Here is a 27,222-nt window from a genome sequence, read left to right as displayed (position 1 = left end):
GCACGTTGTGGCATTGCGCGCCGTGCAGGTGCAGCAGAGGGGACCAGCACCGCACAAGGTTGCACTGGCAATCTAGACCAGTTTTTAGAGCGCAGCTCTTAGACGCCCGTTTCCGCCTTGAGCGGCGTCGCCGTCGGTTTAACCGCGCGTTGCATTATAGGACGTTTCCCATAATGACGTCACACGTGCCGTCACGTGTGACGCCACGAAGGTCACGAGCAGTCTTGTACACGTTACTAAGAAAAGGACTAATTAAAATTATAATTACTTTATTTAAAATGTAATTGATTACAGTAACCAACTACTGTACCACAAAAGGAATTGAAAAATGCCCAGAAAGTAATTGATTACTTTCGCGTTGCTTTTTAAACTTTTTATTGCGAAATCAAAATCGCACACATATTTGAAAGCTGTTACATTTTGTTTCTTTTTGTCATTCACACCTTGTTAAGCTTCAACACTCAAAACGTCGCTGAGTGCGTGGACATTCTAAAACTTCTGGTATCTTGTTACCTATTTTGTATTTCTTTGGGTGTCACATTTATGCCCTACGTTGGTGCAAAATAGACGAGTGGTGAACGAGCAGACAGAGCAATGTTTTAAGTAAAAAAACTAAATCTTTTTATCGTTTCGGAAACATATAATTGATTACTTGTGATTGATCGTAGAAAAATAGTAGTTGAATTAGAGCGAACATTGCCGAAAAAAACAATTTTTTTTCCTTTTAAAGTAAAAGTAAAAAGAAAGTAGAAAAAGAAAGCGTTAAAAATGTAAAATAAAATGTAATCGATTACAAGTAATCAGTTACTTGTAACTCTTTACGTAGAAGTCGGGTCTGACGAGTGACGTCACAAGGGTCACTAGGGTCACGAGTGATGACACGAGTGACGTCATGGAGGTCACTCGTGAAATTCACGACGAAGGTCACAACTTTCACGGTAAAGGCCATGTGAAGGTCGCGACTTTCATGCGATCCTCACGAAGGTCACGAGTGACGTCAAAAAGGTCACTAGGGTCACGAGCGACGTAACGAAGGTCACTCCTGAAGGTCACGACGAAGGTCATGCCTTTCACAGTGAAGGCCATGACTTCATGAGACCTTCACGTATGACGTCATGAAGGTCACGGGGGTCACGAGTGACGTCACGAGGGAGGAGGGGGAGGAAGGGGAGGAGGAGGGGGAGAAGGTACGGAGGAGTTGGAGAGGCATAACCTCCTCTTTCCGACCCTCTCCTCCTCCTCAAGAATTGAGCTCTAATTCAGCTTTACAGCGAATTGTGAACGTCGTTTAATTTTTAACCATGCAAAGTCACAGGAGTCCTTCACGCACCAACCCAATATTCAGCTTCCAGGGCGTGCTATCCCGGCTGGTTCTCTTATCGCAAACACATGCGAAAGTGACACATAACTATAGAAATAGAGCTCAAGCTTGAAGGATAAATTTATTATTAGAGCTTAGCTCTGGGTATTCGCCACAAAATTTGCAACAAAGCTTGTTTTAACGGTTTTATTGGGCTCAGAATCCTTGGTGCCTAGACTTCCAAAAAAGTAACCTTTATTCTTTTCTTTTGATGGGAAAATAAAATCGTGTTTTGCGTGCAGAGTTTGACCTCAAGTGTTTTCTTTTGAGTCGACCAACAGGGCATGGTTGTTATTCCGAAACTGAAACACATTCCTCAGCGATGCAATGCTTCGGAGGCTGAAACAATACGAGTATGAGAACAGTTTATTTCAGACTCAAGACCGCATGTGATTTTTTTTTTTTTTTTTTTTTTTTGGGGGGGGGGGGGGGTCTATAGTTTTATTGGCAACAAGAGAAGTGAAGGTGTAAGCCCACCTTTTTGCTGCAAGGTGTCCCCTCGTCTGCTGTTACATTCAGATTCCAAGATACGCCATTTTCATCATAAGGCGTTTTACAATAGAGAATACACCTCTGCAACATATTTTCCTGCAAGGAATATATTGTACAGCTCTTTTGGTATGTCTTAGTAGAGCTGTCCAACTTTAAATACGTCGGATAATTCACGGAGTACATGAGTTTTTGGAAGGAAGCGCCGGGGGGGGGGGGGGGGGGGGGGGAGGGAGGGAGGCGGCAGGGGTCTCAGCCTGTTACAGCACCCAAGTCGGGAGTCTATGAACGTGAAAACTAGGCCCACAGAAACGAGGTATCCAGTGCTGTTCATTCTTGCTTCCGTGGATATTAAAATCAGAGTGCGCCTTCGTGTTGTTAAATCAGTACTCGAAATGCACTTTGAAGGGCCACTGCCAACTCCAAGATCTCTACTTTCGTATTAGAGTCTTTAAAAACCGTATTCTAGAGTTACGCTTCGCTACCGGTAGTAATTCGTGTCGTCACTTCGCACCATGGATTGAGCACGAGCCCGCTGAGCCCGGTTCCCAGAAGCACTAAAACTCTCTATTGAATACTTTTAGGAGATTGTACGCTAGAGTTTCGCTTTGCTAGCGGGAGCTCGTGTCGTCACTCCTAAGCTAGGGCTGAGCACGCACCCGCTGACCTCGCTTTCCGAAACGTTCAGTCTACTATATTTATATCATTTTTTTTCTCCAACACTCAGAAAATAAGTGATATAACCTTAAAATATTGTCACGAATGAAGGCGACGAGGATGCGAACACTGAACTGAAAATAAAGGTTTAATAGGCGAACTTGTGCCAATTAAAAATAAGCAACGAAAGAGCGTCGAGGCAGCAGAAAAGCAGGCGGCGATTCGGCGACAAAACAGAGAGCGCGAGCGAGACTGAGACTGACTCGACAAGGTCGCGGGCAGCTGCTTATCTACCGTGCGTCACTATCTCGAAAGTTCGGCAAAGAAGATTCGAGCGTCGCGCGCTCGGGGCGAGGATGAACTGGCACTTTCGAGAATAGCAAAGCAGAGGGAAAGTTACGTCTGCTGCGAGAATGACCGGGAATCTTCTAGAAGACCGTGACCAAGCGTTGCCTTCTCGGCTCTGCGGGCGGCAATATCCTCCTTTTAAAAGTGCATCGCCCCGATGCAAAACGAAAGGAAAACGGAAATGGCTAAAACAATTACGGCGAAACAAAACAACCATGCAGTGTCACAATCCTAACGCGCGTAGACGGCTTGAGTCGCACTACGTGGACGACTTCGGATCGTGGCTGGTGGCGTCCTGATGGGCGAGTTCCGTCGGGGAGCACCTTGTAGTTCAAGTCCCCAAGGAGTCGGATGACTTTGTAGGGTCCGAAGTCGCGTTTTAACAGTTCTCGCTGAGGCCACGGCGGCGAATGGGCGTCCACACCCATACCCTGTCTCCTGGCTGGAACTCCACGTCGCGGCGGCGAAGGTTGTACCGGCCAGCGTCCACACGTTGCTGGTCCTTTATTCGAAGACGGGCTAGCTGGCGTACTTCTTCTGCTCGTTGGGTGACCAGCTGGGCGTCGTCAGTGCCGTCGGCCGTCGGGTCGTGGGGCAGCATGGCGTCGAGCATCGTCCTCAGCTTTCTGCCGTGCACCAGCTGAAAGGGTGTAATGCCAGTAGTTTCTTGAATCGCCGTGTTGTACGCAAACGTGACGTAGGGCAACACTTCATCCCACGTCTTGTGTTCCACGTCCACGTCCATCGAAATCATGTCGGCGATGGTCTTGTTTAGTCGCTCCGTCAGCCCATGGTCTGCGGGTGGTATGCAGTGGTCCGGCGGTGGTCGGTGTGGCTCAGGCAGAGTATCTCTTGTGTCAGTTGCGCCATGAACGAGGATCCTCGGTCCGTAATCAGGACTTGGGGAGTGCCGTGTCGGAGGACAATAGACTCCACGAAGAACTTTGCTACTTCCACGGCGGTCCCCGACGGGAGTGCTTTTGTCTCGGCGTACCTGGTGAGATAATCAGTTGCCACGATTATCCACCGGTTTCCCTGCGTCGACGGTGGGAAAGGTCCGAGAAGATCCATTCCAACCTGCTGGAATGTTGCAGTCGGGGGCGCGATCGGTTGCAGGAGACCTGCCGGCTTCGTCGGTGGTTTCTTGCGTCGTTGGCATTCGTGGCACGAACGGACGTAGAGGTGGACAGTCTTCGGGAGCTTGGGCCAGTAGTATTTTTCTCGGATCTGTGCAAGAGTCCTACTGAAGCCAAGGTGACCAGATGTTGGGTCGTCGTGACAGGCTTCGAAGATTTCTTCTCGAAGACTAGCAGGAATGACCAGGAGCCGCGTCGAGTTGTTGTCCCCGAAGTTCTCTTTATGAAGAGACCTCTCCGGAAGGCGAATCTTGGCAGGTCACACGAGAAGGCTCGGGGAATCGTACCCCCTCGTCCCTCCAAGTGGTCGATCAGTTCACGCAACTCAGGATGGTCACGCTGGAGCGCTGCCATGCCGTGAATGCTCACCGCGCCAAGAAAGTGGTCGTCGTCGTCGTCGTCGTCTTTGGCACATCCGGTAGCTGACTGGACAGGGGCTCTGGACAGGCAGTCCGCGTCGCTGTGTTTTCGGCCTGACTTGTAGACCATGGTCACGTCGTACTCTTGCAGTCGTAGGCTACACCGAGCGAGGCGTCCCGATGGGTCCTTCAGGCTCGCTAACCAACATAGCGAATGGTGGTCGGTGACCACCCGAAAAGGAGTCCCGTACAAGTATGGGCGGAATTTCGTGATGGCCCAGGCGACGGCCAGACATTCCTTCTCGGTCGTCGAGTAATTGCGTTCCGCGTTCGACAGGGTCCGGCTGGCGTATGCGATCACGCGCTCCGCACCGTCTTGTCGTTGGACCAGTACCGCGCCGAGTCCTGTATTACTGGCGTCCGTGTGGACCTCCGTTTCGGCTGATTGGTCGAAGTGGCCGAGAATCGGTGGTGACTGGAGCCGTCGCTTTAGTTCGTCGAACGCCTGTTGTTCTCCACCCCATTCGAAGTTCACGGAGTCTTTCGTAAGGCGCTTTAGCGGCGCAGAAAGCTTGGCGAAATCCTGAACGAATCGCCGGTAGTATGCGCAAAGTCCAAGGAATCTTCGGACGGCCTTTTTCTCGGTGGGAGGTGGAAAGGCCGGTACGGCGCGAGTTTTCTCAGGGTCAGGCCTTACACCTTCGCTGCTCACAACGTGGCCCAGGAACTTTAGTTCGCCGTAGGCAAACCGGCACTTCGTCGGCTTGAGTGTGAGTCCTGCGGTCCTGATTGCCTCAAAAACGGCACGAAGGCGTCGCAAATGCTCGTCGAAGTTGGCCGAGAATACCACGACGTCGTCGAGGTAAACGAGACAGCTCTGCCACTTGAGGCCTGCCAGGACGGTGTCCATGACACGTTGGAACGTTGCCGGCGCCGTGCACAGCCCGAAGGGCATCACCTTGAACTCATACAGTCCGTCGGGCGTGACGAAGGCAGTCTTTTCTCGGTCCCGCTTGTCGACTTCGATCTGCCAGTAGCCACTCTTAAGGTCCATCGACGAAAAGTATCGGGAGTGGCGCAACCGGTCCAGCGCGTCGTCGATGCGGGGGAGCGGATGCACGTCTTTCTTGGCGACCGCGTTGAGCCGCCGGTAGTCAACGCAGAATCGAAGCGTTCCGTCTTTCTTCTTTACAAGCACGACTGGAAAGGCCCACGGGCTGCTCGAAGGCTGAATTATGTCGTCGTTGAGCATCTCCTGTACTTGTTCATGAATGGCCTCTCGTTCCTTTGGAAAGACCCGGTACGGCGGCCGATGCACAGGGAGCGCGTCCTCGTTGGTAATTATGCGGTGTTTCGCAACTGTTGTCTGGCGCACCCTCGACGTCGTCGCAAAGCAGTCGTCGAATTCGCGAGGAGGTCTCCGAGCTCTCGTCGTTCCGTGGCACTGAGCTTGGGGTTAACGTCGAGCTGTGGCGGCACTGTACTGGACGGCTGACATGGCGAGGATTCGTCGGAGATCGCGGCGATTTCGGCGTCGGCCCGGAGTTCCTCGACGTGTCCTATAGTGGCACCTTTCGTGAGATGTTGCGCCTCCGGTTGAAAGTTCGTCACGAGGACCACACAACATCCATCCTGCAGCTCTGCTACGCCCCTTGCAACGCCTATTCCTCTTCCGACAAGCAGTTGGACGTTGCCTTCCAGAAGGACTTTCCCGCTGGCAACTGCGTCGGTAACGACGGGCACAAGAACACTCAACCGTGGCGGCAGGTTCACGTGGTCCGCAATGACTCGGACGGCGGCTGGCGACGTTTTGGATCCCTCCGGAGGTAGCACGGGCTTTCGCAGCGTCAACCTGTTTGCTCCAAGGTCGATAACCGCACCGTACTCACAGAGGAAGTCCATGCCAAGGACGCATTTCACCGCGCAGGTCTCTCCGCGGTTGTCCACGCGCGCAGTACACCTTCCCACTGGTGTGATGAGATGTCCACCGGCGGTTCGTATTTTCGGGCCTTCCAACGGCATCATCACCTTCCGAAGGCGTCAAGAGAGCTTCCCACTTAAAACCGAATAGTCTGCTCCGGTGTCGACGAGAGACTTCGCGTCGTGGCCGTCGATGGTAACGTCGAGGTTATTCGACACCGCCACAGAAGCGTCGTTCCTATCCGTTTCTTCGATAGTGTGGGAGCCCTCCGACGTTTGTGGAGGATATTGGCGTCGTTCGTCACCGGCAATACCACCTCCCGGTATTGCCGCACTCAGTTTTCCCGGCGAGGCAGGGGGGACAGGCTTTCTCGGCGGGACCGGCGGAAGGGCGATGGCGAGCGTCGGGGAGATGGTGAACGGAATCCTCGGCGGCGAGACGACTCAGGACATGAAAAGCGGCGGAGGTAGCCCTCGATGTCCCGAGGTCGCTCTCCAGGACGTGGTCAAGGGTTGTTGGGCGCAAACCCTCGTAGGCCCAGCTGGCGGTAGGGGCAACGGCAGTAGACGTGGTCGGCTTCCCCGCAATGGAAACAAAGCGGGCGTCGGTCGGCCGTTCGCCACACATCGGTCTTCCTGGGCGCCGGTTGTTCTAGCCGGACGCACTGAGGTCGGTCGTCGAGACGTCGGGGGTACGGTGGTGCTGGTGCGTCTCGTTGTTCCGGCGCAGGTGGTTGACGGGCAGCAGGTGGCGGTCGTCGGGCCATTGCGGCGTAGCTCAGCGCCGGTTCTTCGGGAGCTGGAACGATGATGGGAGTGTCCGGCTGGCAAGCTCGCTGTACTTCCTCTCGAACCACCTCGGCAATCGAGAGCGAAGCGGGGCGGTTGTGAGCCGGCAGCAGCTTCTTGAGCTCATCCCGTACGACGTCGCGGATGATCTGCCGCAGGTGTTCGATGCCGACACCATTGACATCGGAGCGAGGTGGCGAGACAGCCGGATCCGTTGACACACCGGTGAGTCGTTGATAGTGCACAGCTCTGGCCAACCGCGCTCGCCCAATGTTGGTTGCCTCGGCCACGAAGCGATCTACCGTCGTCGGGGGGCTGCGGACAAGGCCACCGAAGATTTCACTCTTGACCCCCTCATGAGGAAGCGCAACTTCTCCTCGGTGGCTTGAGGGTCGGCGCTTGTACAGAGTCGTAGCACGTCTTCAACGTAGCTTGTCACGCTTTCGTCGGGGGCTTGTGTCCGCGTCTGGAGCAGGTCCTCCGCATTCTGTCGCCGGTGTGGGTTCGAGAATGTTCGCCTAAACTCGGCGACGCAGATATCCCACGATGTAAGCGAAGACGCGTGGTTTTCAAACCAGTGCCTCGCAGTGCCTTCCAGCGAGAAGTAGAGGTTCTGGAGGCGTTGCTCGGCGTTCCATCCGTTGTGGCGGGCGACGCGCTCATAGTGAAGGATCCAGTCCTCGGCGTCTTCATAGATTTCGTCATGGAAAGTTGTCGGCGATCGGGGGGCGACGGGCAGGACAACGACGGGCGGAGCGGTCATCGTCGCGGTCTTCTTTGATATCCGCGGCAGGGGTCCGAGTTCAGGAGCTTGCCCTTGAAGACGGCGGCTGGCACGATGCTCTCAGTCTTCAACGGAAGGTCGTCGGAAAATGGGGCTTGTTGACCGAGTTCTTCTAGGGGTACGCTGCACGATTTTATACCCCGCACCTCCACTAGAAATGTCACGAATGAAGGCGACGAGAAGGTGAACAATGAACTGAAAATAAAGGTTTAATGGGCAAACTTGTGCCAACCAAAAATAAGCAACGAAAGAGCGTCGAGGCAGCAGAAAAGCAGGCGGCGATTCGGCGGCAAAACAGAGAGCGCGAGCGAGACTGAGACTGACTCGACACGGTCGCGGGCAGCTGCTTATCTACCGTGCGTCACTATCTCGAAAGTTCGGCAAAGAAGGTTCGAGTGTCGCGCGCTCGGGGCGATGATGAACTGGCGCTTTCGAGAATAACAAAGCAGAGGGAAAGTTACGTCTGCTGCGAGAATGACCGGGAATCTTCTAGAAGGCCGTGACCAAGCGTTGCCTTCTCGGCTCTGCGGGCGGAAATATTGCATAGGCAACAGCAAAAGAAAAACAAAAAAACATTTAGCATGCAAAACAGCTCGTTAACGATCCGCGTCCCCTCCCGCCAAACGGAGGTGGGAAGGGGAGAGAGATTGCGCATCCTCGTTTCTTATCTTGATGATGTCTTTAGCGAAGGCATTTTTCCAAATTCGCAGACGTTCCGAGTTGCATGTCTATAGCAAAAAAATAATGACAAGTGCTTTTACGAAAAATTCAAAGTCAATATAGAAACTTGGAGCCGGGCAGTGGCTGGTGACGAGACATCGGTCGTCACCCGGCCTTTGTTCCTTCTTTTTTAAACATGGTGGCGCTCGGCATCTGTCCTAAGGACAATAAGAAGGATGAGGCGGAGGGAAAGTCAGCGAAGGCTCCGTCGAGTTAATATTTTTTATGTCGGAGAGACCAAGAAAATTTAGTTATCTTTCGCGTCGCTCACCAGTCTACAACGCGTTGTTTTCCGCTTTACCGTTTTGAAAAGAGTTTGTGACCCACAAATGAAAACATTGTCAAAAAGGAAAATCGGACTAAAAAATGACGTGCCCTTTGTACGCCAAGAAAGGTCCCGTGGCAAGCGTACAGCGAAGTAGGACTTGACTGGCCGGTTTGCAGACGCGAGTGCCGGTGATGGCCGTGATCGATGAGAAGGTAACAGACGATGTTAAACGACACTTCCTGGCTAAAGTCATCCAAGAAATCCAGGAGTGCGAAATTTCGCCATTTACGTCATGAATTGTGGCGGGAGCTGTTTATTGCTAGGATTCCGTGGACTTTTTGTGTACGTCAACATAGAGTTCAGAAACTCTACGTTAACAGAATTCGCACTGCTCTCTCTTTGTCGTCGTTCCAAGCGGTTGCGTGCCTAGTTCCTTCCGCTCTCCAGGGGTGGCCGTCCCGTCGCGCGTGTCTAGTTTCCTCCGGCTCATCCGGGAGGCAGTAGTCGTCCAAGAATACATATATAAAAACAAAACAAAATGACATGTTGCCGTTCTTCATTTTCATTTGCGCTTCTATCATCGTAATTGGGAGGCCGCGTAAAGTCCCGGCTTCTGAAGAGCAACGTTCCTACGAAGAGAAACGGCGGGATTGGCAACGAGAATTTCATCGGCGGCGGGCGGCACACACCACCGGCTGTGTCGTGTGCTAATCAGCTTCGCTGGTCATCCACCTTCACAGCGTGGAATGACTTGGAATTTTTCGCCACGTGCGCTTACCGTCGCGTGCTGTTCTGTAGGAGAGTGCCAAAATCCCACTGTTCAATTTTTAATTCAACCAAATTGTCTGTCGCGTATTTCATTTTTTATTATTTTAATGTGCTATCTCTAAATTACGCTTTTTAAGACATGGTAGTTTCTTCATATTCCGTCAGTGACTTCTATAACGAAATTGAAGCATTAAGTGAAAACTCGCGTCAGCAATGGAGCTTGTCATAGTTTCTCGGAACTAAGAAAGATTGCTTAGGTTACTCTATCCCTTAAGCAGAAAAAGCATTATTCACTAAATGTGTGACAACATTTTATTATATGTCGATTATCACGTTTTTATTTAACCATATGCAGGAATCAAGACTACTATGAATTCAATCGCCTCTATGACTTTTGTTTGTTTGCATTGCAGGGAGCGCGGCGCGTTTAAGAAAGGTCTGTTGTCGCCTGGACAAGCGCGAGAAGCAAGATGTAAAGAACGCAGCAGAAGGGTTCTGCTATACAAAGCAGGTATTGATGATATGCGCGATTTCTTCCCATAATTTTATACAGCTAACTTTGTACGCGCTAAACGCCGCAAAAAATGTATTGTTATGTGGCTTTCACACACAATGTATAATGCTGAAGCACAATTAAATTATATTTTGTTTCGCATGCAAAGGTCAGCTAAACGCATCAATGACACACAGTGATGTCTCCTTAATATGGATACCACCGTTTCCACAAAAAGTCGCTCATTATGTGACTTGTACATAATAATGAGACAAAAATGCATGTTTCTTTCCAGCTTGTCCTCGAAAGTGATATCCACATAGCGGGGTATTTGTACTAACTGGGTATGTATTAACGACAAATGGCTATGCTTACAGTTGGGAATTTTCAGCGAGTGTAAAATCAACATTTAGTATATAAATATATTTAACAAACCGAAATTATTCAAGTCCAGAAGACGGAAATAATGAATTAAGATGAACTAACAAGTGACTTATTTCTTACATTTTTAAGAAGTTTAAAGCTCTAGAGCCACAGGTTTGGCTTTATTTTACCTAAGTAACTATATATTTGCAGCATATAAACTGTAACTTATTTTATAGTATGAGTATAAACCGACAGGTGGCACGGCTCTGTTTACGAACACTGCCGGAAGGCCGCGCATAGGCAGAGGCTATGTGGGCAGAAGCGGCCAGGCTCTCCGTGTTTTGCTATTGCGTTGTGTGGCATGCGCTCAATGTTGGCGTTGCAGTGACGTTTGTAGGTTTATTTGTGCGTCGTATTTTCTGCAAACGTATGTTGTACGTTATGACCACCTATTTGAGCTCGCTACCAGAGCCTAAAGGGCAGCGGTATCGAGACAATCCGTACGCCGTAAAGAGGCTCGCTGGACTTCCGACGTGAAGTTGCTGCCACCGACGTCGATGGCTCACGTCGACGTTTATTTAGTTTTTGCGCCAAGCAAGTTCACGACCGACACGGTGCAGACAAGTCTCTCGAGGCCTACGATTACTTCGAGCCTGTTTCCGCGCAGCTGGCAAGATCCGGAGACTGTGTCTGCGAGAGTGTATTTAATAACTGTTTAAATACGCGCAGAATCCCTCAAGTCAAGGTATGATATTTTCTGAACCTCATAATCAGAAGGCACGACAAGCGGTGACGCTTTGTCCGTTCTGCCGCCGATCTCATTCCGCTTGGTAGCACGGGCGTAGCGAGCCACAGACAAGCGCTTGGCCGGTGCTTTGTTCGCGGAGACCGTGGGAATAAAATCTGAGTGGTCTTGATACGGCGACGGTTTCTCTGTACATGAGCAAGCCTCGGAACGGAAATTGAAATGGAAGCCACTCTAGCTTTTAAGAAAGTCCTTGCCGCACAAACGGTCGTCTGCGCGAAGCGACAATTCTTTTCGACCCACAGATATTATGCACCTTCTGCAAATCCGATACTTTTGCTGTACCTTTCGCTGCAATTAACGGCCAATACAGATTTGCGGGACGCTGAAATGCTGTGACGTCCATGCAAAACATGCGCCCTTTGGCACACACCACCCGGCTCCGGTGCGATCGCAGCGCCGCCGCAGCTCTGTGACGTCAAGCCCACGTGTCGGTCTATAGCAATAATTTTATGCCACTAAATAACGACTGTTTAAAAAAATAAAATAAAAGGATATTTTGCACATTGACAAGATTTACCAAGTTTTATTATTGCGCTCCTTAGATAAGTTTAGTTTTCTTAAAGTGTTAGTCTCATAATTTACGAAGTGAGTACGTATATATATATATATATATATATTAGTTTACGAACTTACAACAATTCTTACGGGCCATTTTATTTCGGATATGTGGATGTCTAGATGTGCGAACATAATTTGAGATAATTATAAGGTGTTCTATAAATATATCGTTACCTGTTCATTCCGGTTTGGGGCGTCCAAGGAAAAAGCATTATCTAAATTTTACTTTATGGATATTCATTCACCTGCTGTCGTAAAACCTATATTCATAACATACATATTGCGCTGTTGTTACCTCATCTTGATGAAATCCACCAGCATGATTGTGAGCTAGAAGTTCCTTCTCACAAATTTCGTTTGGAGTTGTAAAACTGCCAGGCAGCCTTTTTGTGTCTAGATTGGTTTCATGCTCTTCAATTCTCAGGCATTCAAATTCCCTCTCTCTAAAAGAAACAAAGGCAATATAAACAGGCAGATTATCTTTATAAACGGTTGTGAATCAGATAACACACTTAGAAAGTGCCGTTTAAGACGGCATTTTTAGTGTAATTCGGAGATCAATTGACAAATATTTATTGTTCGCTGGGAGAAATTTTTTTTTTTTTTTAGGATTGATTAGTACTTGTTTTACTTGTTCGCTGCATCATTGAAAAAATCGAGATAGCATCAACCAATCAAGATGTGGCTTAATTTTTCACGTGACCCCTGACAGGTGCGGTGGAGAACTGAGGTTCGCTTTGTTCTGCTCTGGTGTGCTGCTGTGTGGCTTTTATGGAAGTGGTTCAGGGAGACTGTAGTTATTCTTCAATGCCGGATAAAAAGTCTAACTGACGTTATAAATACGTTAGTATCTGTCTATATGGTGCTTGAACTTTACTGTTTCCACGATGAATACAGTTTTCAGCACAGCGCTGTTGCAGTGGTTTCTGCGCGTTAACGCGCGGGATAGGAGTTAGAGAGGAAACAATGTCAAGACGCTGAAACGGGGATCGGTGTCAAGCCAGCCTTACCGAGCATGTTCCGTAGACACTCGCACTTATAAAACCACGGCATGGCGTGTACCGAACACAATAATATTGCTCCGCATCCCACTGAATGGCGGGTTGATCATTAAGCACGCCGAGGAACGAACCACGAAGCAAGAGGCGTGAAAACAATAAGCCACATCCGAGTTTCTTAAAGAGCCCCCTAAAAAAATAAGACAGTCTGGTTGAGAAAGGTTTGTCGAAAAATTACTTTTGTGCCAAAAAGAACTATTTAGAGCAATATTGGCGCCGAGACATCTAGTTTAAATTCTGCGCGCACAGTCCCCGATGTCACGGAATGGTCATGCACTCTTTCCACCTCAACGAGATGATCATACGCTCTCTCCTCCTCAGCGTGACTGACTAAATCGCCTCTCGCGCCGCGAATATTGCTCTAAGACATTTGTTTTCGCGTGAGATTATTTTTTAACATGCGTGTACCTATCAGACTGTTTGAAAAATATATCTTTATTTTAGGGGTATTTTAAGGTTAAGGACCCACGGCGGTCATCAAAATGACTCTACGGTATTATAACGCTTGGTCTCTACCCGATGAATGGGAATATATTTACTATATACGAGTGTGCAGAACAGGACATTATATTTATCTTAATATCGTGTGTACGTATAAGTAAATTAAAACTAGGCTCCATGTGAACATGTTAAAAGACGCGCTTTTGTTTATACATGGTTTGGTAGTACAAATGGGCAATGCTTAGGGTTGGACCGATTTGTCTCTAATTTTTATAATGTGTAGATTAAGAGCGTTTGCTTTGCATATGGTGGCACTTTTTTCAATTTCATGTTTGTTTAAGAGATATATTTGATGCTATACAGACTTCATGGAAGTAGATGCACGATCAATTTTATGACATCGGCTCGATTCGTGCATCTAAAACTTGTAACAGTCCTTGATGGGTCTACTTTAAAAATGAGTACTGAATTGCATAAGGATTTGTGCCTAACGTTTGTTTTAAACCTCGCATGAAAACAGAAGTAAATGGCAAAAATAGGCGTTGTTTTGTGGTACAAGTGGACCTCCGTTAGGTGTTAACACAAGGTATCCAAACTTCTGTCAGACAAAGTTTATTATATAGTCGTTCGCATATTGCCCTTCTTTCAAAATTCGCCATTTTATTTTTTGTGAAATGGTTTGAATCTGCAAAAACAAATTCATCTAAGACAAAAAGAGGTTATTTTACAATATGTTTAACCACATGAGAGATAATGTTAGTGTAAACGATGTAGATTGTTACATACACAAATTAGCAGCTTTTGATTTCAATATAGGTTCCTCAGTTTTGTCGAAAATCAGCAAAAAGATGATAGAAAATTCTTTCGGAATTTTTTGTTTGTTTGTTTATGGCCGTTTGTGCCATCTGCTGAGTTGTGACCAAAATGAAAGGACTACCTGTTCAGAACAATTCATAGGCTGGCACTGATTTTGTCCTTCACATATAGACGCTTTTAAGTAGCTGTGCATGTGCGCAGCCGCGACACCTCTCTGTCCTAATTTTTCCCATCCCTTCCGCATTCAAAACTCCACTGAAATCCTGAAGGCCTTAGGTGATCTCTATTCAGCTCGTGATATCATCGCCGTCTTCTCACGTGACGTGGAAGACATGCATTACAGCCTTGATCCCCCCCACCCCCTACTCCGTTTCGTCGCCGAAGCTCTACATCTCCACGGTGCCGTGAAGTTTTAGAACTCAACAGCAATTTCCGTTTCAGGAACTCTTGAACCGGTCGACCTGCACCTGCGCTCGGCTCTCGTTGCGCATGAGGGGACAGGTCTATGCACAGAAAGCCGGAGCCTTCATAGGTTCGTGCCTGGCCCCATATTGAGTGAAATTTGCTTTGTTCTTTGTCCACACGCAGCTAGATAAGGCCCTCACAAATCTAGCGCCAGGCACCTCCGTCTACAGATGTGTCGAGGAATATCTCGTCGTACATAAAGCTGCTTTAGATTCCTCAGTCATCACGCACACCTTCTTTGAGAACTCGCATGGTCTCAAATTCAAGAGGGATGATCCCACAAAGGAGGGACAGCAGTTTCAAGACATTCGGCTAAGACCTTGTAGTGGAGATGTCCGATACATAAAACTATTTCTTATAGTGACTACACAAGGTAAAGCAATACATGCGCGTGTTGGCCCCGGTGCGGCGCGTCCTTCCAGTTTTGAAATTGAAACATGAAACTGTTTACGCAGACGCCCGCGCCCTCTGGTGGCATACCGCCGCAGGCGCTAGTTGCTAGACGCCGGAGGCGAAATCGAAACTAAACGTGCGATGTCCACCATATATTGGTATTTTCAGCACAAATCACGCAAGCCGGTACTTACTTTCAACAGTTACCATTCAAAAACGTCAAAAGCGGAATTGTTAACAACCTAATTTGAGACTTTGTGTTTGTCCGTCCCTTTTTGTCCCAGTCTCGGGGTTTTTGACGAAATGTCTAATAACCTCGGCGCGCTACAACTTCTATCCTCACTATGTGTTCGAAAGTTGCGAGGGACATCTCGCCCGTCTTCTCAAGGGTGGCTGCCTGCGAGACCAACAAGCCCAAGAGCGCCCATCGTGCCCACCGATACGCCTCTATTCCATAATTCCATAGCACACAGCACTCAATTAAATCACTGTTCCTCCGACACAACACCGACAATTTTTTTACATGCCGCCTGAGACTATCCTCGCTCTGAAAAAATATCAACAATCCGACCTCACCACAGGTTTGCACGACCAAATGCCACCAGATATGCCCCGTGTTAACAGCGCGATTCCTACTCCATTCCGCTTCGCTGCGGAGCACAGTATATTGTTCGAACCTGCCGGTATCTCAATGATCGCCTGAGAGAGCACGCCAGTGAGGTGAAACAAGCTGCATCCAACTCATCCGTTCAAAACGTCCACCCAAAAGCACAGCATGTCAACAACGCCTGCACAAGTTGCTATCCCGAGTTCAATGGCACACACACAATACGGTATGACCGGAAGATAATCGAGGCCTTCGCCATGCGTCACACCTCGTGTAACATTAGCTCCCACTCTCTCAGCCTCTATGACACCAGGATCTCGTATCTTCATTACCAACTGCAGCCCCTAACGTGGTCTAAAGCCACTTCTCCACGCGCGTCACTTCGCCGACAAAGACCCTCACCGTTCACCTCTTTCTTTTTCTACTTTTCCCTTCCGTCTATAGTCAGGCCGCCGCTGAAGGGATCGGCGTCGTTGAAGAACGTAAATAAATGTACAAGCTGCCACATAAATATGTTTTTTCTCGTCCTCGTCCTTTCTGGCCTTCATGTTGCTTTCCTTTATCCCCGTTGTTTTGTGGTAGCTGGGTTTACTGAACTATGTACTACATTGAATGAAAATGAAATGAAGTGATGCGTCTTGAGCCAGCCCGAATCCCCGCACGAGCTCTAAGTCCCCGTGTTCGACCTGCTTCGTCGTCTTTAAACGCGGGTACACGACATCTCCCCTTCTCCTTGTTGTCCAAATCGACTTGGTGTCCTCACCAATTTTTCTGATCGTGTAGTGTACCCACGTTGTAGCTTTACCTGGATATCCTTGTTGCGACGTTGTGGCTGCACCTGAATATCAAGTGGGCCATCACCTCGGTGGCGTCTGTATAAGTTTGTATCTGGCAATCAATCGTACAAAATCTTGTTTCTTCCTTACTCTCACTTTGGTCAACAACCTAAAGCTTCGCGTTTCGCCGGGCGATTACATCCTTTCTGGACACCCAATATGAGCGTGGCGTATCGGCCTTCCTAAGTACATTCTACACTTTCTTCAGGCCCTTTATCTATAATTTTTGTGAAGGCTCAAGCTTTGACAAGCTCCTAACTCTGTAACGCCTGTTGCAGTCAGACGCTCTCTTGTGTTGTGCTCGGCGCTCTGTTTCTCGCAACAGGGAGAGGTCCGGCGCTTTCGGATAAAGCAAATCTGGTGGGACCAGCTCCTGGGTTCGAAGTTTCCTGCAAACTAGGAGATCTGCTGGACAGAATCCACAAGCTAATGATGTTGCACGATATGCACGAAGTGCTGTATATGGGTCCGTTGACTTCTTAAACTTCATTTTTCGCTACCTTGACGCCACTTCTGCTGCACCGTTACTTATGGGTATACTTTGGGCTTGATGTAACGTGTCAAAACCCCATTCTTTGCTAGAAGACACGAACGCCGATCGAAATTGGGGCCCATTGTCTGTTATGACCGTTTCAGGTATCCCGTGTCTAGCAAAAATCGACGTTACTTTTATAATGGTTGTTTCAGAGGCAATTGGTATTCAAGGAGTGCTACTTCGAGGTATCTAGAATATGAATCGGTAACAAGGAGATAATTTCTTCCATTCTTATAGAAGAGGTTCGGTCCACACTTTGCCAGGGACGATCTGGGAGCGGAGTTGGAATCCGCGGTTGGCTTCTTTGTTGCCTCTGCTGCAGACAGCTTGTACACCTTTCGATCATGTCTGTAATGTCCCTAGTGATGCCTTGCAACCAACACAACTCTTGAACTCTCCTTGAGCATTTGACGATACCCTCTTGTCCTTTGTCTAGGGACTGCAGTACAAAGGTTCTCATTGAGAGGGGTATAAGGTACCGCGAGTTTCTCATCATAATACCATCGTACAATGAAAGTTCGTCTTTAAATTGCCAGTATTGAAGGCAGTCCTGAGATGTTCTCGATTTACTTGTGGGCCATTCGTCGGAAATAACTTTTAGAGCATAGATCTTAGGCGCCCGTTTTCGGCTTGAGCGGCGTCGGCGTCGGTGTTACCGCGCGTTGTAGTATGGGACGTTTCCCATAATGGCATCACGCGTGACGTCACGCGTGACTTTCACAAAGGGTCACTCGTGACGTCACCTCGCATTGCATTATGAATAAATTTTCCGCAAAATTTAGCGGAAAACATTCCGCGCTAAATTTAGCAGAAAAGATTCCCCGCGAAATTTAGCGGAAAACATTTTCTGCAAACTTTAGCGGAAAACATTCTGCGCTAAATTTAGCAGAAAAACTTCCCCGCGAAATTTTGCGGAAAACATTTTGTGCAAACTTTAGCGGAAAACGTTTACCGCTAAATTTAGTGGAAAAAATTTCCAGCGAAATTTAGCGGAAAATTGGTACCGCCAATTTTAGCGGAAAAGATTCACCGCTAAATTTAGCGGAAAATGTTCCCCGCTAAATAGAGGGAAAAAAAATTTCCCTCTAAATTCAGTTGAAAAAATTCCCCGCTACATCAGCGGTAAAAGTTCCCCGCTAAATTTAGAGAGAAAATTCACCGCTATACTTAGCGGAAAAATTCCCCGCTAGATATAACAAAGATTTTCCGCTAAATTTAGCGCGAAATATGGCAAAAACTTCCCGCTAAAGGGGATGGGAGCAGGAGAGGAGGAGGGGAGGGTACGATTGAGTAGGAGGGCATACCTTCCTCACTGTACCTTCCCCTCCTCCTCCTCAAAGCTGCGCTCTAATTCGGCGTTACAGGGGATTCAAAATGCTCACGACCAGGTCATTTTCTTGGGCTGCCAACAGTTGTTCCAGACAGACACTTGGAGCCGATACGTGTTGAATGAGAGCATGCTCGAATTCTGCTACCTCCTCTGCAATGCGTAAGCTGTTTTCACTCTTGGGAGGTTGGCTCGAGATTGTGTCTGCGACGACGAAGTCTTCTCGCGGGATATGTTCCATTGTGAAGTCGTACATAGTCTGGGTGTAAGGTCGTCCACGGGCTTTCTGTGAAACAATGGTATGCATGGCTTGTGATCCGTCTGGATGTGGAAAGTTAATCCCCCAAGACAGTCCTTCAGCTTTTCGCAGGCCCAGGTGATTGCAAATGCGTCTTTCTCGATCTGTGAATACCCTCTTTTTGTTTCAGTTAACGATTTTGAAACGTGTGTGACTGCTCGGAGGGTTTCCTCTCTCTGGTGCTGCATGAGCACTGCTCCTACACCGTAGCTAGAGGCATTTGCTCATAATATTGTCGCTTTTGGTTGGAGAGTAGAGTGGCAAGACTGGTTGAGATGTCAGGCTTAATTTTACCCTCTCGAACGCTTGCTGTTGAGGAGTTTCCCAGACAGTGTCGACATTCTCGTGAAGCAGCTCTCACAAGGGTCGAAGCACATCTGCCAGGTTTCGTAGGAATTTTGCGTTGAAGTTCACAATAGCGAAGAACCCATTTTGCTCGGTTGTGTTTGCGGGCGGCGACATATTTAAAATACATGCTATTTTTTTCATTCACTGGGCTTACACCCCTGTGACTAATTACGTTTCCAAGGAAGTGAATTGGTTCCTGAACGAACACGAATCTCTGCAGGTTTGGTGTGATCTTATTTTTTTGCAATCTTATGAGGACTCTTCGGAGACGAATGTAGTGTTCCCTTGGTGTGGCGGCCCAAATCAAAATATCGTCGATAAGGCACGTGACCTTCCCGAATCCTTCAAGAATTCGGTACATCATTCGCTGAAAGATTTCCGGTGCGCAGGAGTTGCCAAACGGTAGACGATTAAACTTGTACCGGCCGACGGGTGTAAGGGCAGTAGTATGCAGCCTCGACTCTGGGTGCAACTTGATTTGGTAGAAGCCTGAATAGGCACCGATAAGAGGGAATACTCTCGCCTGTCCAAGAGCCGCTAGAAGTGGTTCCACGCTTGGTATCGTGTGGTACTTTCGCAGAACACTTTTATTATGGGATGCGTAATCAACGCAGATGCGAACATCGCCATTCTTCTTCGGGACCACAGCTACAGGCGAGCACCAGTTTCTTGGTTTATGAACCCTGGTAATAACATCTTCGTTCTCTATTTTCTTAAGTTGTTCTTCAAGTGCTTTCTGGAGTGGTACTTGTATGCGTCTCGGTGACGATAAAGGACCTGGGTGTACCAGGCTTCAGCTTTATTTCGCACGACTATGTAGCTTCTCCCAGACCCTGAGAAATCAAGGGGTACTCTTTAAGTGGATCTTGAGCGTGTGGTGTCGACACCTCATTTATTCGTTGAAGGATGTTTAGGGCTTTTATAAAGTTCAATTCGAGCAGTGGTTCGTTGACATTTCTTGCGACATAGAATGCGCCCGTGATATGAGAGCCTTTGAACATGACCGGCGCCTGTTGCACGCCAACAGCATAAAAGCGTTCTTTTGTTGGACCCAGAATAACTATATCGGTTTCTCGAAGACCACCTCGTGCTTTCAGTTTGGAGAGTAGGCGATCTGGTACGACACAGACGTCAGTGCCAGTGTCCAAACGAAAGTTCACATCTTCGTCCAAAAAGCGGAGCAAGACTCGTCCCGGAGGGCATTTGCCCGGCGACGTCACAGTTCCTGTGAAGACGTCACCGCCAAGTTGTTTGGAAGCGGTTGTAGGCTCCTAGATTTGATGTAAGGTCGACTTCAATTCGCAGGTTTTTGCGAAGTGACCCGGCTTGCCGCATTTGCGGCACTTGCTCTTAGATGCTGGGCAGTCCTTCCGTGGATGAACGTCATGATCCTTGCACCAGTGGCAAGTTTGGAATTCTTTTGCACACATCCCCTAGTTCCCTACAGGTGTCGTCTGCCTCCTGGAGATCTTGAGGTGATCGACTTGAACCTGACAAGGTTGTGTGGAATCCTATTGCCTAAGGGTCTCCTGTTGTTTTTCGACGATTTCAGTGTTTCTTCTCTAGGAGTACTCAAGCGTCAATTCGCTCTCCAGTTGCCGCTTCAAGCACAGTCTTTTATCACAAACGCCAACGACGATACGATCGCGAATAAGCGCATCGTTGAGTTGTCTGTATTCACATTTCTTGCTCAGTATGTGTAGCGCCGTGATGAATCGGCGATTTGTTCACCATCGTATTGGATGCGACTGTTGAACATAGCTCGCTCGTAGACAATGTTCTTTGTGACAATGAAAAGTGTCTCGAAAGCTTGGACGACAAATAGGTAATTGTCTGCTTCAGAGGTCAGAATGCTCAGCGTCCCTTAGATTTCCTCTGCTTTAGATCCCATCCGGTAAGTGAGAGATTATACCTGATCGATTGGGGGCTTGATGTACAATCCGGATTCCGAACAAAATCTCTTCCAGTGGCGCTTTAATTTCGTTCAGTGATTCGGATGAGACGTGAACGGTTCAGGAGCGCTGAGCTGATATGACACCGGAGGGGCGGCTGGCACCGGTGATACGGCTTCAGGAAGACCTCGCTGTTCTATGTGAGCTCAAACTCTTACTTTTGGTTTCCATAAAAGCTCACGAGTGCCAAACATTCTGACATCATGTTTTATGGTAGGTGGGCTTAAGGACGGTTCTCACATGCAGAAAAGCGCTGATGTAGCGCTGCTCACGTGCCGTGAGCTACTTATCGTCTGTCATGAGTAACAGTTTTGATGGTGCTTTACAAGGCTGGTGAACGCTCCAGTCAGCCCGCACTTAGGACGAGGTAAGCGCTCTTCTTGTAGCGCTCCGCTGCATGTGTGAACAGGCTTAACTCAGCTATGTACATAGAGTGAAAATGAAATGAAATGATGCGTCTTGAGCCAGCCCCGAATCCCCGCACGAGCTCTAGGTCCCCGAGCTCGATCTGCTTCGCCGTCTTTGAACCCGGGTACACAACACCCGTGACCTCTACTTCTTTTATTTATCCCCTTGACCTCTAAGTTTTCTTCCCCTCATTTGGTACGCTTCACTTCATTCCTGTGGTCGCGTGATAGGTTATGGAGTTCTACATAACAGTGTTATGTCCAAAAGGGTATTTTGTGGTTTATTTGCTATCACTCAATTCAGCGGCTCGGCATCTCAGTGATGTGTAACAGAAAGCCAGTTGTTGCCACTCAAATCTGATGCACGGGAAAAGGGTATAACAAACCCCCTTTCCCGCATAGCGTGTTCCAAAAGCGTTGCATGATAGGCGAAACAGTCCCTGGGTAGTCTTTTTTGGATTACTTTTTCTTTCATTTATTGAAATAGGAGTAATGTCAGACGATCAACTTTGACGATGTTAGTTTCTGATGTGCTTTTGACGCCCACTATAAGTCTCATTTTACAACCAATATGTTTCACAACCAATGATAAGCAGCCTTGATCATAACTCATAAAGTTTCCTCTCGCTTCTTTTTCGTTGTGACAACTGCCCGCAATCTGTCTTGCCAAATAAAAATAAGCGATATGATCAGTGCTGCCCTGCCATGTTCTTCAATGGCGGGGCTAGAAAATGACTTTCGTGCGGCGTTCGGCTCGCCTAGAAGCGGTGATAGTTTTTCATCCGCATGGGGTTGCGACCCCACCACCTTGCTCAACACTGCCTGAGCCACCCTGAACACTTGTTCTCCTACCATTGCGATTTAAAATATGAGGCGATATAATTACCTGAAATAACCGTAGTGCACCGATTGAAACATGTTTCAGCTCACGATAATTAAACGCTCGTCCATAAAAACTAGTGATGGGTCGAACGTTTTCCGATTAGAAAATTCGGCGCCGAATCTCGGGTTTCGGAAAAGGTGATGTTTCGACGAACTTTTTTGAAGATTCGGCAAATATTCGGCTAATACTATACTCTCTTGCCAGACTTAAAAGTTAATATTTCATCGTTTTGCGAGCGAAAAGAGTATTTGGTTTATTTTAATGCAAATAGACACAGTTACTACTAAAGAAGGTGAAATTCTACAATGTAAAGTTATCGGTTGTGTGTTTACTATGAATTATAGAGTGACTTTTGGCAGAAGTGGTGTAACAACAAGGTTCGGTAGTAGCGAGCGCAATCACGATACGCGAGTTTCGCTTCTGAGGAATTATTAGCGCAAGTCAACGCTGGCGCAACCCAGGCGTAAGCCTACAAGTGTGTACATGTTTTGTTTTGTTTTAAATAAAGGCGGTAACAGTGTGTTTGTACATTCTCTATGAGCCACCGCTTCGTGCGCGAAAACGAATGCAACAGCTGCTGAGCCTTCACCAGAGGAGATAACGAAATTATTATAAATGTGACTGTTTTTAGATTTGAGTCACTTGGCGCCAGCTTAACATAAAAGTGTGCATTCTATATTCGCAACGTCTAATGTAGAACTCTTAAAATTCCGGTTTCTGATGTTAGGACACACGTTTAGAGAGATGGGGAGAGTTAGAATGTCGGATGTGCAACGCATGATAGTTCTGAGTTAAGTCGTTTCATATTGACGGATAGATGAAAGCCACGAAATAACGCTCATGAAAAAGCTATATTATATTGTTTTAGCACAAACTACTTGTGAGCTGGAAACAAGACTGCTATCGTTTCGAGGAGTGCTTAAATGTATTTGTCAGTCAATAGTACAACTACGCAATGTAAAGTATCAGAGTCAGTTGCACAGTGGACTGCGTTGATTTCTGGTCGATATTTTGCTGTTGAAGCAGAAAATAATGAAGAGAACCACACCCACAAATGCTGACAAACACACAGTTGCCATGTCGCCTACTCCGGACCAGGGTTGTAAAGTACCTAGGTACAAGTAACTGTAAATCGGGATCTAGGTACTTTTGTTGTACCTGAGGTACAGACCTAGGTACTTTCGTTTCTCAGTATCTGTATCTGTATCTTAGGTACATTTTCCAGTAACTTGTAACTAAGTGAAGTTACTTTTTACAGGTACTTTTCTATTCACTTCGTCAAAATCATAGAAATACAATATAACATGTAACTGAAAATAAATTATAATTACAGTCGTAAAGCAAGTTAACATCATTTAGTTTTTCCACTCAATAAATGAAACTCAAATTTTGCACTTTACAAAACTGAAAATGTTTGTGAAGAAAAAAAAACTGGGAGGACGATTAATCTTCGCCTTTAAGAGTTGAACGCGATAAAGTTATCGGGCCCCGTTCGCATGGCCTTCTCAATCGCTTCTCATGCTCTTGAGTCACACAACGACCAAATTCTTATGATACAACACTCCCGGTGCGATCGAGGAGCTTTTGCCAGTGCTTTGGTGCCAATTTACCCCGCAAGGTATATTTATGTGCTTGCTCGGCACGCGCAGACAACACTCGATGCCATAATGCCTTTACCCTGACACAGACAGACATCGAGGCACTCCAATGACGGCAGGATCGCAGTGCCATTCCCAAGCCCTCCATTGCCTAGTCGGTAGCATGTCTGGCTCGCAACCGAAGGGTCGTGGGTGCGATCCTGCGTAAATTTTTAAAAATTTTCTTTAAGGCAAATTAATTAGTTTGTGAAGTGGGATCATTTGGAACATGCGGCGACCACTAATTCGTGTGTCTTTAACCACCTTCATTACACGCGTGACGTCACATTTCACATGAGCGTTGTGGGTTGTTTGAAATTCCCGCGCGAAGTCAAGTGGCTGTGACGTCACAACCCTATCGACCATTAGAATGGCAATCTGGGCTAGTTGGTTCATGATAACTTTCAGGGCGCCGAAAATACACAAGGACAAGATACAAGAAAGGAGACGTGAACAAGGCGCACTCGCAACTAGCGTTTATGAAAAAACCACTCTCTTATATACTCATGGCAAACAACACAGTCATACTACACAGTCATACTACGTCCGGTGTAGCCCCCTTCGTAGAAAAGTGTGCTCTTTTGCCGATAGTGACACAGACGTGTCACTAATGCAGTCCTTGCCTTTTTCTTTTATTTCGAAGGCCTCGTGCAGCTCCCTCGATATCCGATCGGCGTATCTGGCCAAAAACCTTGTGTCACTAAATGACGGTGTGCAGGAGCAACGGCTGCAGTGCGTGGCGAGGTGTCCCGACGGGGTAGCCCGTGTAGCCACAGCATGTTCGCGGGCGCGATCATTAAAGCATCTGCCCGTTTGGCCAATGTACGATGATCCGCATGACATGGGGATTTCGTATATGACGCCCGTGGCACATTCCGTGTACCTGTTGCGGTGCTTCGTATTGCAAGGATCTGCGGACTCACGGGGATTGTTGATTTTGCGACACAGTCTCGATAGTTTGTTTGGTGCGGAGAACACAATAGGCACTGTTAAGAATGGAACCTTCGGCGACCTTCTTCCGAGTTTCAACGCTGCGGAAACAAGTCAAGACGAGTCCGGGACCGTCGCCCGCTTGTCGGGACCGTCGCCCGCTTGTCGGGGCCTGCGCGAAACGAGTCCCGACGAGTCCGGGACCGTCGCCTGCGTGACGGGGCCTGCGGCAACAAGTCTCAACGCGCCCGTGACGTTAGCGGGACGTGTGTGTGTGCGTGGTGGTTGGTGCGCTCGGGAAAGGGAGAGAGGCATGGCCTAACTGCGGAGAACTTTGGCTACGTCGCACTGGACGGCGGACTTTGCTGCATCGCACTTGACGGCGGGTTGCTGCATCGCACTGGCTGCCCTAGCGGGGAGTGAGGGAGAAACGGACCCTATATAAGGCGGAGCGCGAGGCTGCTCCGTTGTTCTCTCAGATTTGACGACTGTATCGGAACCATGTAATTAAACCGTTCGTTACGTTACCAAGTCTCCCACCTCCACTGGACCCCTGGGTTCTTCACTTCGGGGAATGGACGTCGTCACGAGACAGGAAGCCTCCGGACGTGCGGCCTAAACCCCGCCTCGAACAGCACATCGTACCTATCGGCAACCTTTTTAAGATTGTGGGTTAGTGACTGTACATAGGGGATTACCACCGGCCTCACTGCTGCTCTTTCACGGGGCTGCCTCCGTGTACCTTTAAACCTTTTTATTAAGGTGTCCGCTACATCCACCAGAACTCTCTGCGGGTAGGCCGCTTTTTGCAACCTCGCTGCCTGTCTCGTGAAGCTCGCTTGAGCGGTGTGTGCACATGATCTTCTTAGTGACGCCTCGAGACAACTAGATGCAATTCCTCTTTTTACAAGTTTCGAATGGGCCGAGCTGAACGGAAGTATGTCCTTCTTAGAGCGTGGCTCATATGTCCAGCATATGTGATTTTCATCAAGACTTAGCCTAAGGTCCAAGAACTGTATACGCCCGTTCACTGGGTCTTCATGCGTGAACGACAACCCATCCCCGCATGACCTAAATATGTCAAGCACTTCTTCAACCCCGCAGCTCGGTGCGTCAGCGGGTCTGCCGAGGACAAGAAAGTCGTTTACATATCCTGGATGTGCTGGACCGGTGTCGCGTCTTCAGATATGTAAACGACTTTCTTGTCCTCGGCAGACCCGCTGACGCACCGAGCTGCGGGGTTGAAGAAGTGCTTGACATATTTAGGTCATGCGGGGATGGGTTGTCGTTCACGCTTGAAGAGCCAGTGAACGGGCATATACAGTTCTTGGACCTTAGGCTAAGTCTTGAAGAAAATCACATATGCTGGACATATGAGCCACGCTCTAAGAAGGGCATACTTCTGTTCAGCTCGGCCCATTCGAAACTTGAAAAAAGAGGAATTGCATCTAGTTGTCTCGAGGCGTCACTAAGAAGATCATGTGCACACACCACTCAAGCGAGCTTCACGAGACAGGCAGCGAGGTTGCAAAAAGCGGGCTACCCGCAGAGAGTTCTGGTGGATGTAGCGGACACCCTAATAAAAAGGTTTAAAGGTACACGGAGGCAGCCCCGTGAAAGAGCAGCAGTGAGGCCGGTGGTAATCCCCTATGTACAGTCACTAACCCACAATCTTAAAAAGGTTGCAGATAGGTACGAAGTGCCTATTGTGTTCTCCGCACCAAACAAACTATCGAGACTGTGTCGCAAAATCAACAATCCCCGTGAGTCCGCAGATCCTTGAAATACGAAGCACCGCAACAGGTACACGGAATGTGCCACGGGCGTCATATACGAAATCCCCATGTCATGCGGATCATCGTACATTGGCCAAACGGGCAGATGCTTTAATGATCGCGCCCGCGAACATGCTGCGGCTACACGGGCTACCCCGTCGGGACACCTCGCCACGCACTGCAGCCGTTGCTCCTGCACACCGTCATTTAGTGACACAAGGTTTTTGGCCAGATACGCCGATCGGATATCGAGGGAGCTACACGAGGCCTTCGAAATAAAAGAAAAAGGCAAGGACTGCATTAGTGACACGTCTGTGTCACTATCGGCAAAAGAGCACACTTTTCTACGAAGGGGGCTACACCGGACGTAGTATGACTGTGTTGTTTGCCATGAGTATATAAGAGAGTGTTTTCTTCATAAACGCTAGGGGGCGGGACTTCGAGTTCAGCGCTCGTGGCTACCGGTTCGCAGGGTTTTCTCGGGACGTGAAATTCTTTCTTTCTAGTCCAGTGGGCGGGGGTGTTTTTTCGGAAAGTGGATAGGAAGTTCGTAGGCGTTGGCCACGGTGGGTGTCACCACCCCGTACGGGGGACAGCACCCTGTACAGCGGGTTCCGGCCTCCCAAACGATGTCCCACGCCAGCCAACTTCCGGACGGAGGAGCGACCCCTACGCCAGCAAAGCGACACCT

General features: G+C 48.3%; 1 protein-coding gene across 1 annotated transcript in view; it reads right to left on the bottom strand.

Moving 5' to 3' along the window:
- Positions 1-1,651: 1,651 nt before the first annotated feature.
- Positions 1,652-27,222, bottom strand: part of LOC120846733 — a 175,475-nt gene continuing 149,904 nt past the window's right edge. The window contains exons 11-13 of the mRNA XM_040218600.1: positions 12,119-12,266; positions 1,838-1,948; positions 1,652-1,699 (exon numbers count right to left, since the gene is read on the bottom strand). Coding sequence (XP_040074534.1) covers positions 1,652-1,699; positions 1,838-1,948; positions 12,119-12,266 — 307 coding nt within the window. The remainder of the gene's footprint in view (positions 1,700-1,837; positions 1,949-12,118; positions 12,267-27,222) is intronic.

Source organism: Ixodes scapularis, unplaced genomic scaffold, assembly GCF_016920785.2.
Source record: "Ixodes scapularis isolate PalLabHiFi unplaced genomic scaffold, ASM1692078v2 PGA_scaffold4__175_contigs__length_147842914, whole genome shotgun sequence".
Lineage (NCBI taxonomy): Eukaryota > Metazoa > Arthropoda > Arachnida > Ixodida > Ixodidae > Ixodes > Ixodes scapularis.
The sequence above is the reverse complement of the archived record's forward strand: the minus strand, read 5'-3'. Positions and strand labels throughout refer to the sequence as shown.